Genomic DNA, 14741 nt, shown 5'->3' on the forward strand with positions numbered 1-14741 from the left:
CATGAAATCAACATCCCAACGGTGAAGGGAGCATCATGATTTGGGGCTGCTTTGCTGTATCGGGGCCTGGACCACTTGCCATCTTCAAGGGAAAAATGAATTCCCAAGTTAATCAAGATATCTTACAGGATAATATCAGGGTGGCTGTGCACCAGCTGAAGCTCAGTAGAATTTGGGTAATGCACTAGGACAATGGCACTAAAAATTCACAATAGTATGACTTCAAAAAAGACAAACCAACTTTTGGATTGGTCCAGTCAGAGCACAGACCGTAACCAATAGAGTTGCTGTGGAATGACTTCAAGAGAGATGTTCACACCAGACATCCTAAGAATAAGACTGAGATGAAGAAGTTCTGCAAGGAAGAATGATCTAAAACTCCTTCTGAAAGTTGTGCAGGTCTTATCTGCAGCTACCAGAAATGCTTGGTTTAGGTTATTGCTGCCAAAGGAGGATCAACCAGTTATTAAAGCAAATGGTTAACTTACTTATTCCACAACACTGTGAATGTTTAATGGGACTTTGATGAAGAGTGTTTAATGGGACAGAAAACCAGCTAATTCCAAAGGGTTCACATACTTTTCTAGCTACTCTAATAAATAATCTAATGAATAGTCACAATTTAAAAAAGAAGAAAAAAAGAAACAAGTCACACACTAGTCGGAAATGAATAGCTGATATCTGATTCACGGCTCCCTTTTGAATTCAATGGCAAAAATGTGCAACTTGTTACCAGTAACAGTGAAATAGTCACTATTAGTTGGAATAGTGAGTATAAGAATAAGTACTAGTGACATTTGAATACATATTATCTACTGAAGGAGTACTAGTAATAAACCAGATACTAGTCACTACTGAATTACTTACCAGTAACAAAAATAAATACCTGTAAGCTTTAAAAATTAATTACACTAAAAGTGCTTACCATACACCTTTGCAATTCATGTACACTAATTTAAATGTTTGTCATTTTTTTTCTATGTAAAAATAACTTTTATCACTTGTAACTGAATCCACTTTATAATAACTCATTAATAACCTTAATAAACACGGTCACCATAGTACTGAATGATTTCCATAGTCATGGTCCTTTCAAAACATTATTTTTGATAGTGATATTTACATATGTGTTACACTACAACATATTCAAACACTATAACAATACTACAATCAATTCATAAAGCCAAACATGTATTTATTGTATGAGTAAAAGCAGCAATACTGATTCCAAGAAAAAAGAACTGCAAATACATTTAATCTGCAGGGCAGGCTGCTTAATTTCAGCATTTATTTACTCAAAGCATCAAAGCAATACAATCCAAAATTAACAGCGAGTTTAGTGAATTTGACAGGCTTAAATAGTTCACCCAAAAAATGAAAATAATGTACTTACTATCATGTCAAATACGTGTGACTTTCTTTTTTCCATGCAACACACAAGGAGAAACATTCAAGAATTTTGACGCTGCTCTTATCATACAATGTAAATGAGTGGTGACTGAGGTTTTCAGTCTATACCATTCTGACAAACATATTTTTATTTTTGGGGATCTATCCCTTTAATCCAAACAACATCTCATTTTATATTTTATATAATGTTGCCTACAATTTACGTTTATAAAAAAAAGTGTTATGATAGACCAAAGAGAAAACAGAAAGTACAGTATGTTCTGTCAGTTGCTTTCAGTAAAGAGCGATCAAAGTATTCATCAAAATACGAAAACAGCTGTATACTGTCACAACTACTGTTAGGACTTAATTTCTTTTAAAGAAAAAGAAATGTCAGCACTACGAAAAAGCAGACTTTATTATTAAACACATATATTTTAAGTGCATGCCTGAGGAAATCATCTGAGACTATGTGATCAACTGTAGATCTTCTTGCATGTGATAAGGTACTCTGGATAGGCCTGTGTGTCATTGAAGATGACAAATAAAGTTGGATCGCTGATCTTATCTGTGACGCTGTGATATCTGACAGGTATGGCAGAACTCTCTTTGAGTGGAGCCGTCTTCATTGCATGTTGGCCCACTGTGAAGTCTCCTGTCAGAACTCTGGCAACCAAAATAAACTTGTGGCCGTCTCCATTGGGTGGAGAGTAGGTGTCCGACACAGAAAGAGCGGAGTTAACAGCGAAGTACACACCCTGACCATACACAGTAGCTGTAAAGGGACAAGTGAGGAGTTTGTGTTAATTTTAAATTCATAACAGTTGCAAACTATTGTAATTACTCATGTATACTTACTACATTAAAATATACTTGAATGATTCAGTGATGGTGCAGTTGCTAAGGTGTTATAAGTGGTTGCTAGGGCACCGCAAGGTGGTTGAGTGGGTTTGCCATAACTCAACAAACATAACTCTATGAGCTACAGTAATAGTCATGCATGCGTTAGCAAACACCACTTGTTTTTATTTCTACTTTAAACTAATTAAAAGCATAATACCATTTTTTCCACAGAAGCTTCGGTTGAAGCCATGAATACAGATCTCCTTTACGCTGGTTTCACTGGTGCCGTGGTAGAGAGTGCGTTCCACCTCAGGCTCAGAGGAGCTGGCCTCCATACTGGCCTTCTTCAGCCTGTACTGGTCATACAGAAGTTTGTTCGTCAGCTTCTCGACCTGAAAACAGCACAAGGGTTTAGCTCAGTAAGAACAGTAATATAAACAACAAATAAACAGATTTACAAAGCAGACAATCACTGTTCACCCACAAAAAGTAAAGGAAAAACTTTCATTTTCAACACAGTAATAGGTTCACAGGATTTCTTCACCATATAAATTAAATTAATGATCCACGGATTGCTTCCACAACACCAATAATTAGCGGTAAATACAATAAATACAAAACCAAAGGCAAAACGGCAATACTGAAAAAAAAAGTGGCTTCAATTTTTTTTGATTGTCTGGCTGAATTTTGATTATCAAATTTTCATCTGAGAGAGAATCTGAGAGTAGCTGAAGACAAACCTCTTTGGCTCAGATCAGATCATAGTCTAAGAGACCTGATTTTGGTCATAACTGAATTTGGACAAAATGTGTAGTTACTGCGTTCTGCCTTTGAGGGACATTGCACATCCACTGACAGATATCGGTTATTCATACCTTAATGATTTTGATTCTGTTGTGGTGTTCCTGAATGGTGTCATAGAAGTCTTTTATCACTTTTTGAAATTCATCTGAGTCTACATCCACTTTGGACACTTCAGGCATGTTGGACAGCAGACTGTAATCTTCATCTAATAAAATAAAGTCATTGATACAACTTTAATATAAATACATAGTCACTAAGTACAGTCACTTTTGGGTAGATTACTTCCGAAATGTAATCTGGTACTGATTACAAATTACACAGCTAAAATTGTAATCGGTAATGTAATCTTTTAGATTATTTTATATATATATATATATATATATATATATATATATATATACACACACACACACACATATACTGTATCTATTATGAATATCTCTATTGAAGTCAAGACTGGCAGATAATGTAATCAATATGTAATCATGTAATCTATAATAAAGTAACTAATCTGACTGCACACATTTTTAAAAGGTAATGTAATCCAATTACAAGTACTTGATTTTTTATATCTGATTACATGTAGTTCATTTACAGCAATAAAACTTTACCATATGAATTAAAGTTGATTATTTTCCAGTCATAAGCACCAAAACATATTAATCAAATATGTATATATACATTTTGGCGTGTACAAATAGTTGATCATTCCTTTTATGTTATGGCCAATAACCAATATATTGGCTTTTATTTTAAATCTGTCCTGTTTTGCTTGTTTTTAAACAAAAACCATTCACACTAAGTGAAAGCAGGACATTTGTACATTTTAATTTACAGAAAAGATGTCTGTTCCATGTGAATATCAACTAAATAAGGTGATTGGCCACTGATCAGCCTAGTCAGACTGATATAATAGGTCTTTTCCAAAACTTAGTTAGCTGCCTCCTGCATTCAACACATTGAATATGAAAATTGATTGTTCACTTATCAACTAATCTACCCAGACCTTGAAATGTTAAGAGATGATCAACGTTATTTACTTCACCTGTGAGTGGTTATAATGTTTTGGCTCATCAGTGTGTATCTCAAATAATGTACATATTCAGTGTCGGGAGATTTAGCTTCTCGTAAGGTGAAGAAATTTCATTATTTGTTACATTCAAAAATAATTACAATTGTTTTGTCTGGCCAGCATCGCAGACCCGTAACTCCGCCATTCTGTTATGTAGGGCAAGCCGCGACCTTTGAGTGCATGAAGAGTCCAACATTACACAAGTTATTTCAGCTGAAGTAGTACATTATCCAGGTACTCATAGAGCACTTCTTTTTGTTGCATTTTCAGTGTGAACATACTACTTGCAGTACTTACACTACAAAATGGCCTAGAATAGTGCAGATGTGTGTGATTTGGGACACACATTTGAATTGTAAATATACTTATAATCCATTCAATACTTAAAAATATTTTACCCAAAATGTGTCAGCGCTATGGGTATTTATGCTCATTGGGGTATCACGTAATTCCTGACGCATCACCTGTATTGAAATCAGTTGCAAAACAAGTTTCCCATGCCCATGCTATTTCAATGATGTGTGGAGCTGCTATGTAGAGCCTTACAAATCGGTCTCTTATGAGGCTCAATTTCAGTTAGGATGCTGCCAAGACAGCTGCCTATGTAAGCAATAGGCAGAAGACACTAAGTCTTGGAACAGACCCCGATACCTAAAAATGTATTGGCGGATACCGATATGGTCACCCATATAGCGTGCATCCCTAATATTATCTGTATCCTACATATGTTCATGTGTAGGGTTACAAGCAATCTTTTTTGTGCGTTATTAATGTAACACATTCATTAAACTATAAAATCAGTCTTCTCAACTCATTTTACTTCCGTATTGTAACATATTTCAGAGTGAAACCAAAAAATGTAGGAAGGGACTTGATTTTATCCATGAGGAATTGATTGGATCATGGAAGGTCAAAAGTAAATTTGGTTTCAGGGCAAGATAGTACACTTTGTAGAATGATTACAAAAACACACATTTTGTATTCTTTGGAATAGCACGCATTAAGCTGCTTCAGTTCTAGAATGCGGATGTCACTCTCTTTTTGAACTGTGTATGAACAGAACTATATTTATTAACCGTATTGTGTTGCTATGTGAACATGGCCATTGACAAATAAGCAAATAAGTACTCTGGTTTAATTCTCACCTGTACCATCCGTATACAAGTCCTCTGCACTTAGCATTTTTCGTTTAATAGGCACAGATTTCCCAGATGCCAAACTGTGCTCCTCCATCTTCTCAAAGTCAATGCTGTATGGCTGATTGTTGAACAGAATATCAATCTTCTTCTGTTTCATCTTCCAAGCATTCTCAATGAACACTATGGCATCTGGTGGGTACGGTATCGCTGCAGCAGACCCCTGCTCATGCCACACCCATTGTACAGACTTTATGATTTCATCATCACTCATCATATTCACTGTCCTTTTTAGGAAACTCTTCAAATCAATAACAGCTTCAGAGACGTAATCTTTAAAGCCAGAGATGATGGCGGTCGTGCCTTGTATGTTGATCTCTACAGCATGCTTTCTCTTAATAAGCTCTATGCATCTTTTCTGGTGGATGGAAAGCTTCCGCAAATTCTTGTGTTCGCACTTCTCCTCACACTGCTTCAGCCCCACCTTCTTCCCCAATGCGATGTCCACCCTAACAAGATCATGGGTATAGTTGGCGTAAACAAAGATCTCGGCCGTATTGGACAATTTGATTGCGTCCTGCAACGACATCTCGACAGCCTTCTCAAACTGCATGTTTTCCTCAGTTGGCATGGATTCGCTTTTGGAAAGTTCAAGAGCTTTCTGGAGATCATCAGTGTCCGTTCTCTTGTTGCTCTCCATAGATAGCTGAATCGCCAGTGAGAGTCTTGCGTCTTCCTCTAGACTGCAGGTGTTCATGTATGTAAAGGAGCTCAGGACATCATCTGTCTGCAGTTCCTTTGGTTTGTCACTGTTATCTTCCTGCATTGCTGAGACATCTTGGCCCTGATCGGAGTACAGATCTTCCTCTTCCATGTCTGTGGCTCCTAAACTGGAAGGTTCGGTGGTCAGATCACTGCCAATGACGGAAAGGATCCTTTTAGCTTCTTCGATACGAGCTAAAGAGATAGAAAGCATTTAGTAAATGTTGGGCATTCACTACCTTAATTTGACGTATTTCACAGTGAATATTCAATGAGGAAAATATTGTAGGACAAAACTTGATTTTATCCATCGGGAAATGCATCATGTAAATTTGCCGTTAAATACCAGTATGGAGCCTGACTGGTTTTCGGACAATTGCGATGAGGATGAAGATTTTGTCCCTGTAATCAGGACAATTTTATGAGCCTCTACCTAATGTGAACCCAGATCATGAAGAGCATGTGGAGATCATGTCGACGTATCCCAATGGTAATGCTTCAAATCTAACATTTTTACATCAGTTCATCCCCCACCCACTTGTCTGCTGTTGTCGAGGTCAAAAACTAATGATTTCAATAAAAATACTAAAATGCAGTGTAATCAATGGCAAGAGTGAGCAGAAGAGAATAGCTGGAAAAGAAGGCGCATGTAGTTTAATCAGAACATCATTGCCATGTAAACTATGCATTTTTCATTATATGCAATGGAGCATGTAAACTTCTTATTTGGAATTAAGGTTTAGCAAGAATATAGACATTGGTTGAAGAATGGTGTGGATTTGCAGTAAACGCAGTCAATGAATGGATTAATTTTTAATAATTAAAATGATGAGTTGTAGAATAGGCAACATTTTATGGGTCGAAACCGGTAGCTGCACTAACTTTTTTAGAAAACCTTGCCAACCGCATAAGAACATTTCTTTTGTATGAATGAATGAACAAATTAATAACTTGCGCATGAGCTTTTATTGTATTCTGTCTGACCATATTCGTATCTTTGTAGGAGTTCAGTAAGAGTTAATGCACTTGTTCACATTCGCATGGTTTTAAGATGAATTGTGATTTATGAATATTTATGGGACAAATCGTGCATACAAATATTTTATAAATCGTTCATAGTAACTTTTAGGAAATTGATGTACACTCACATTTAAGATCGTTCTACGAACGTTTTTATAAATGAGGCCCTAGGAATGTGCATTAAGAAAGTAAATAGGGTCAATTTTGACTTTATCTTTACATTTAGATACATTATCTACATATAATCACCTGAAGTGTTGGCATCAGTTGCATTCGGATTACTGACAACTGGAGTTTCAAGAGTGATGTCCGGAACAGAATTTCCTGAGGAATTTCTCTGAATGTTTTGACATGGAGTCATTTTCCATGCCAGCTCAAATATATCCTGTGAAAAGCACATCCATAATCAACCATTACTGCATGTTTGAGATATATATCTGAACGAAGGACTAATAAGAGGCTGGATACATTACTTTGTCCTCTAGTGGTTCCCAGTGCACCTTCTCCATGTTAATGTACACCTGGAACTTGGCCGTCATCTCTGCCAGAATGCTGGCACCCTCCTCCAGCAGGAAGCGGCAAATGCCCGGCTGACTGACCACAGAGCACTTTGTGCAGGTGGAGTCAATAACACTCCTCAACACCTCCTCTGCCATCAGACATGCATTCAGATCTCCCTGGATCTGTCATATTGAGAAAAACAAATTACAAAACTGATTTTTGTAAGAGATGCTGAAATTAAAAAGATTATGATTTACCAATTTATTATAAAAATCTGAGGAGTTAGAGGATTCTATTCACTATGTAAAAGAAACATAAATTAAATTTTTATATTTATATTTAATATATAAATACAATTAAAATATAAATTTAATATATATATATATATATAAAAGGTATATATATATTACATTAATTATATTTTATCTATATTTGCAATAAAAAATTATTTACATTTAACAAATAAATGTAACTATATTTGTTTCCTTAGAAAATAATGATTAAGTAAAACATAAATTATATAAAATATAATTCTATATCTTCATCAGTATTAAAATATTTTTATTGTTAATTTCCCAAGAAATGAATAGTTAAAAATAATATTATTATATTAAATATAGTTTAAGCTATATCTGTTTTGTATTATTCATTTTTTAAATAATTTATTTCTTTGTCTTATTTCATATTTCTTAATTAAATTTTTATTTCCCAATAAATTAATGATTGAGTAAAACAATTATATTCTATTAAATGATAACACTATATCTGTTTTTTAAAATATACATTAACATATAATAAAAAAAATGTCTTAATTTCGTTCAAATGTTTTATTTATATTGTTTATTCCATTACATTAAATATAATTTTGTATCCATTATTTTATAATAAATATTATACATAATTTTGTGTTTAACGAGTCATTTAAAATGTATTTCTTAATTGAATTTGATTTACTTATTTGTTTTGATATACTAAAATGACCAAATAAATTCTATTAAGTGAATTTCATGCACTTAAATCAAAAGAAAATAAACTCAATGACTAACACTCAATCCATCTCCAGTCTCCAGTGGGAATAAGATGACCTCTCCCATGTCAGCCAGTAGATCTCGATGATGGAGTTGTAGGAATGTGAGCATTCCTGGCTCCATAGAGAGGACAGTCTCCCTCTGAATTGGTGTGCTAAGAAACTGAACAATCTTGTCTCGATTCGTGTTTTCAATCCCTTTCAGGGTGACTGCAGTAATCATTTCACCGGTGTCAGATACTTTAGCACTGCAGAAGTCCAGAGAATCCAGAAAGTCAGAGCATTCCTGCGAGAAGAGCACAGACTCATACTCTCTGGCTATTGGCACAGTAAACTCAGCTATATGGGACTCTATTAGGTCACAGGCCTGCTTGACCCCGCTATGAGACAAAGACGTTACAGTGACCATACAGTCTGACACACTGTAAGTTGATGGTAAACCTCTCAAGGACAAAAGCAGCCTCGTTTTAACATCCTCTCTCCCTAGAAACTCAGCTTTGATTGTGTTATTTGTCAGATGTACCTGTGCAATACCACTTAGGAACTCCAAAACTTTGTTTTTAAGTCTTTCAACTTCAAGTTGGTCTGGACCTTTGATTTGGACACCATCTTTTTTCAGACTGACCTCAAAATTGGGGTGAGACTTTGTGAGGTTTCCTGGTAAGTTACTCAAACTGAGCATCTGATGTTTGGTGGTGTCAGGCACAGATATGAAGCTATAACTTTCTTTTGGACTAGATGGTTCGGTCTCCATGGGCTCAACTTTTGATGACGTTGCAGCAGTTCTGCAAACTAAACTGGTGACGTTGTTTGTAAGAGCAACACTATGATCAAAGCTAGTGCCTGTCATTGCATCAGAAGCAGTAGGACTGAGGGCTGAGACAGAACTGCTTCTAGTCTCATTCTGGTCTGTCTCCTCTGATAACGTTCCTTGTCCATTTTGAGCCCTCTCAGTTGATTGATCCACTACCTCTTGCAGGAAGTCAAAGTACGGCTTGACGATTAAATCTGTGCCTTCCAGGTTATGGGATTTCTGGAGAACACAGTCCACAGCTGTGAAAGAAAGAGCTCAAATTGAGATTCAGAACCGTAAAAAAAAAAAAAACTAAGAAACTTCCTGGAGAAAGATATCAGAAGTCTTACATTTAACATCCTTGAACAACACTTTAGCACATCCATCTGCCAGCATGGTAACTCCTAGGACATCTGCTCCTCCTCCACGATTACTTCCAAAATAGAGCTCTAGCATGTCCTCTGTGACATTGGGAGTCAGGTTGGCCACCATAATGGAGTCTGTAGATTCGATCTGCTCCAGAGTGATTTTTGCTCCTTCAAGAGGCTTCTTCGAAATTTTGTCACTTAGAGTCTGAAAATCTAAGGAATCACATTTAAGACAATACATTTAAGACAAGCTGTCTGACAAGTTTTTTTATCGACATGTTTATAAAGATGAACTTATTTTAAATGTTATATTTTGTCTAAAAGTGGATCAAATTACTTATGAGAAGCAACAAATCATAAAAAATGTCTGAGACTGTAATTCAGAAACGTATTTGGACACTTTAACCACACTTCAAATTGTGTATTGTATGTCACTGCAGATGAAAACATTTATGTAATTTATGTGAAGACAGCTCGCGACCCGGACGCGCACTGCAACGCGAGCACGATGCGCACCCGTGTTCACGGGAGACAGACTGACATGAGTGCATGCTGCCAAGATGACATGTACGATGCACCAACATCAATAACAGACAGACCTGGAGTATGAGGGTCCAGATCCCAACACAGACCGAAACTGAACCAGACAGGAAGTCAGGACCAAGACACCATACTCCAGACATGAAACAAGACAGACCGAAGAGTGCGCGGCAGGGAATAAAACCGAAGCACAAAGACAGACATAGTATGATGATGCCACGGTCCTGTCAGACAAAACCAAGACACAAAATACACCAATTATTTACTCCTCAAAATGCATCAAAACATGAAAATAACATAATGAAAGAGTTATTACAAATTAGGTAAATAAATGCTTTAACAGCGATCAGTATATTAATATCATGCATTGACAGCTGAATGCTTAAAGATCCATGCACGCAAATAAATGTTTGATGAACAGAGCAACCTACTCTATAGGGGTAGAAATTGTATTTAATTTTCTTTGCTTCGGTCTCGGTGTGAATAGGGCTTACAAAACTGCTTTTTGTGAAACATTTAGCCTGAAAACTGTGCTTGTGCTAACTTTCTTTAAAATATATAGAACTTGGTATGATATCTAATGCAATGACATATATTATATTGTGTGGCTCAAGTGTCCAAATACTTACGGAGGCCACTTTATGTAATGCTGATGTACCAGCCACAAACCTTTAGACAAGCGTGTTTGTAGGTGTATTAGAACCAGGTCCTTGCTTGGAGACGGATACAGAAAGAAGTCCGATCCAGACTCCATTCCAATAAGGTTTTCTACATAAAGTTCCACTAACTCCAAACTAGTGTTTGGATTGAGCCCTCTCAGCAACAGTTTTCCAGGGTCCTTCGGCGGTTTCTTCCGCACTGTCAATGTGGATTCCTGGAGGACATGTGTCTTGGCGAGAACTCTGGCAGCAACTAGTGTTGAAGAGATAAGAGTTTTTCTCACATCATGATTGTAAATGTTGCAAATGTACACAATCCATGCAGTGGATTTTGGTCTTACCCTCAGCCTCTTCAAACACCATAACTGCTTTGTTTCCATGTCTTTCCAGAGAAACCACATCCCCTCCTCCTGAGCGCCGCTTGTTTTCAAAGTACAGCCAGAGTAAGTCATCATCTACATCATCAGGAATATCCAGAACTTCCAAAGTCCTCTCCTCTAGGCTGCTACCAGCCATCCTGATAAAACAGGAAACACAAAGACTAGGAAGTTTAGTTGGTTATCACTGACATTCCTGCCATAACTACTCTTATGTGAGGTCAGGTGTTGCAGTAAAAGAAACTGAATACACTCATTATCTGGGTGAATCTGTAAAAACCTGTAAATGTCCGTATCATTATCAAGAGAAAAATCTGCACACATTAGGTACGCAAGCCGTTAATTAAACTTTGAGGAGAAAATGTGCCAAACTTTCATGAAAATAATCACACATGCAAAATGTCTAAATGGCCATAAAACAGCCTCCATTTTCTCTATTAAAATTGAATTTCTTTTTTTCTTATTTACCATTGATTTTGTGGTAAAATGTGACCTGGATATATTTTAAATGTCTATACATCCTATATATTGTTTTTGTGTTTACTTATTTATTGTTACAGTGTGCATTGTTTACAAAGTATTCTTTATTCTGTCCATAATAATACACTTTTATTAAGCTACTTGTGTATGGCTGGAATGACATTAAACCAAACTAAACTAAAAGTAACATATTCATGATATGGGACCTGCTCATCTAGATTAAACTGCGTCTTAATAGCTGATTATCAATATCATGGAATAAACACTGAATGTGCGTAGTTTGTAATGTGTCGTTGTAAGCTCTTTATAACGTAGAGAAATGTTTGTTCCGTGTAATAAAGAAGCCAGTGCTAAGAAACAGAAACTGAAAGAGTGACGCTGGGTCTTAAATTACAGCGAATCAGAATATAATGCGAAGATGAACCTAAACTGTGCACAATAATGTTTGATAATTCGTAATAATATTATTGACAGTGAAGTTTCCAGACTCACCTGAAGCCTTAAACATTCACTGTGCTCCTCATGACTGTCCGACTGTTGAGGTTCAACACTTCCTGCTTTCACACAAACCTCATGTGGCGATGCCAGAAAATATTTTAGGCATCCAAAATTAAAATAAATAAATACATTTGTACTTATTTATTACACACGTTTTATTACATTTATTATTTTGTGGAAATATAAATAAGAGGCCGTTTATAAGTTTAAAGCGCTATTAATGGCACAATTAAAGAGCTATTATAATATAAACCTTCGAATTAAATAAGCAATTTAAAACTATTTAATATATATTACGTACGATTGCCGATAAATGGACGCTTGATGGCATCAACAAGAGTTCACGAAATGATTTTCACTTGGTGGGAACAAAATAAAAGTCCGTAAACAACCGACTGACTCGGATACGCGTATATCTAAGCTCCTCCCACCTGTTAGAGACGAGTCCAAATAATGCGCTCCAATTCTGTCAATCATCCACTTAAGCCAATAGCAGTGCATTTTATTGTGGTGTCCTGCTGCAGGTAGTACGCATGTGCTAACTCTAAAACGTTTATTAACGTTTTAACGTGTGAAAGGTAATGTGTTTTTAATGCTTGCATTTAATTACTATATATATATTATATATATGATATATATATTAGCATTTGAATAGGACAATAATCTCTTGGTTATATCGTTTTATTAAGAGCTAAAGTGTATGTTAAGTATGTAAGGTGTGTCTATATGTGTTTTTCAGGTCATGGATCCTCAAAAAGACATACAGCCTCCCAAACAGCAGCCAATGGTCTACACTTGTGGAGGTAATGCCACTTTTCATATTCACAGTTTAAAACTTTGCAAATTAGATCCTTAATTTTTAGACTATAATACAGAAGTATTTTGTATTATTCAGAAGTATATTCAATCTTCAATATAAGATTGAATATATCACAGTACCACAATTGTTTATCATACAAAGTAAAACAAAAACTTTGAAGTTGATTTATATTACCATGAACTGCTTACCTGACCTTATCAGGCTCTTGACCCACCAGCACTGATGTAAAATCTGTTGTGTTTTTCTGCTTCTGTGTTTCAGAGTGTCACACAGAAAATGAGATCAAGGCAAGAGACCCCATCAGATGCAGAGAATGTGGCTACAGAATCATGTACAAGAAAAGGACAAAAAGATGTATCCTTTATAAAAACTTGTTTAACAGAATTTAAAAACTGAAACTTTGGCATGGTTTTCTTGAAATGGAGCATGCATGTTATAGTACTAACTCAAAATAGTCATACTTGCATTGAATATATCTGATTGTCTGATGTATTTACCCTTAACTCCTGATTCCAGTGGTCGTATTCGATGCCCGATGAGATGCATCTGAATGTTTTCCTTTTTCTAATGAGCTTTATATATGTTTGAAAGTGTAAATACATGTATACAGTTTGAATAGGCATTTGGTCAAATTGAGTAAAATATAATTTACTTCAATTTTCTTGAGTAAAATGTGCATAGACTCAATAGTGTTAGAGTTGACTCATTTAAGTAAATATCTGCTGATACTCATAATTAAAATGTAGTTTTGTTTGTTTTCATTAAGTTAGAAACTGTTATTTTGGTGAGAGAAACTATGATTACATTTGATTAAATGAATAGGAAGATATGACAGGCTTGCATGTAAAAACTGATAATAAAAAATTAAACTATGTATTAGTCACTTTTCATTCATGATATGCCTGTTGTCAATGCTCAAAAACAGAATAACTGCCTCTTTAAAAAATAAAAAAAGATTTTGGTACAAATGAGGGTAGTTGATGTTTGTCAAGCAGTGTCATATTTTCCAGTTCTTGTTTATCCATGCCGTTTTAATGACCTCATTAATTGAGAGACTACATGGGAGTATTTCTGCCTTTAAAAACATATTTGTCACACCTTAGGACTATAAAGCGGGCCGCAAAAACACTAAAAGTTGTTTATAAACCTTAAATGAATTATGGCCATCATCTAAAATAAACATTTGCCTTGTAAGTTCATATATAACTTTTTAAACCAAAATGTTAATGTTGAATTCAAAAGATTTACACAAAAAATAACAAAATTCTTCTTAACTACCAATTTCTTAATTTCAAAGTTCAGAATATTTTGTATTTCCAAAAACACTTTAAGAATGATTTATACGTTTATAGCTAGACGCCTTTTTACGACCTTCATATAATTTATCCTTAGAACTTATTTCGTAATGTTTTTTCTAAAGAATATTTTCAGGAATACAGTCCCTAATGTGGCTCGGGCTCATTGATGGTCTATTCTTGCAAATCGTTCAAATCGGTTCGCAAAGCAGCCTGAGAATCGCAAATCTGAATTCAAGTAAAAAGAGAAGTACTGCAAACAACACAAGGGGAGTCTATAGAGAAGAAACTGTTCATGCAAGCTTCAATCAGTGTTTTTGGTAATACATTAATTTGATACGCACATTGTGAAATACT

The 14741-nt window shown here is 35.5% G+C and overlaps 2 protein-coding genes across 3 annotated transcripts; one reads left to right on the top strand and one right to left on the bottom strand.

Moving 5' to 3' along the window:
- Positions 1-913: 913 nt before the first annotated feature.
- LOC127619826 (protein mono-ADP-ribosyltransferase PARP10-like) lies at positions 914-12639 on the bottom strand. 2 transcript variants are annotated; one of them, XM_052092837.1, is made up of 12 exons: positions 12571-12639; positions 12264-12341; positions 11256-11431; positions 10925-11167; positions 9698-9928; positions 8574-9607; positions 7500-7709; positions 7276-7411; positions 5254-6201; positions 3108-3241; positions 2450-2624; positions 914-2164 (listed from the first exon to the last, which is right to left on the bottom strand). In XM_052092837.1, the coding sequence occupies exons 3-12, from the start codon at positions 11428-11430 to the stop codon at positions 1866-1868; spliced, it is 3585 nt and encodes a 1194-aa protein (XP_051948797.1). In that variant the 5' UTR covers position 11431; positions 12264-12341; positions 12571-12639; the 3' UTR covers positions 914-1865. The 2 variants fall into 2 exon arrangements, with proteins under 2 accessions (XP_051948797.1, XP_051948798.1); XM_052092838.1 differs by lacking the exons at positions 10925-11167; positions 11256-11431; positions 12264-12341; positions 12571-12639 and adding an exon at positions 10315-10433.
- A 153-nt stretch (positions 12640-12792) lies between these two features.
- Positions 12793-14055, top strand: LOC127620213 (DNA-directed RNA polymerases I, II, and III subunit RPABC4-like). Its single transcript, XM_052093354.1, has 4 exons — positions 12793-12847; positions 13009-13072; positions 13351-13443; positions 13606-14055. Exons 2-4 carry the CDS (start codon positions 13012-13014, stop codon positions 13626-13628), a joined length of 177 nt encoding a protein of 58 aa, XP_051949314.1. The 5' UTR covers positions 12793-12847; positions 13009-13011; the 3' UTR covers positions 13629-14055.
- Positions 14056-14741: the final 686 nt, after the last annotated feature.

This window comes from Xyrauchen texanus, chromosome 26 (assembly GCF_025860055.1).
Source record: "Xyrauchen texanus isolate HMW12.3.18 chromosome 26, RBS_HiC_50CHRs, whole genome shotgun sequence".
In the NCBI taxonomy this organism is placed as follows: Eukaryota; Metazoa; Chordata; class Actinopteri; order Cypriniformes; family Catostomidae; genus Xyrauchen; species Xyrauchen texanus.

What these genes read in the sequence shown, in the direction of transcription:
- LOC127620213 (XM_052093354.1), top strand. Translation starts at nt 13,012, where the DNA reads ATGGATCCTCAAAAAGACATACAGCCTCCCAAACAGCAGCCAATGGTC. An exon ending in AATGGTCTACACTTGTGGAG is followed by an intron (nt 13,073 to 13,350) that starts GTAATGCCACTT and finishes TCTGTGTTTCAG; the next exon opens with AGTGTCACACAGAAAATGAG. An exon ending in CAAGAAAAGGACAAAAAGAT is followed by an intron (nt 13,444 to 13,605) that starts GTATCCTTTATA and finishes TCCTGATTCCAG; the next exon opens with TGGTCGTATTCGATGCCCGA.
- LOC127619826 (XM_052092837.1), bottom strand. Translation starts at nt 11,430, where the DNA reads ATGGCTGGTAGCAGCCTAGAGGAGAGGACTTTGGAAGTTCTGGATATT. An exon ending in CTTGTATACGGATGGTACAG is followed by an intron (nt 3,242 to 5,253) that starts GTGAGAATTAAA and finishes TTATTTTATTAG; the next exon opens with ATGAAGATTACAGTCTGCTG. An exon ending in AAGCTTCTGTGGAAAAAATG is followed by an intron (nt 2,165 to 2,449) that starts GTATTATGCTTT and finishes GTCCCTTTACAG; the next exon opens with CTACTGTGTATGGTCAGGGT.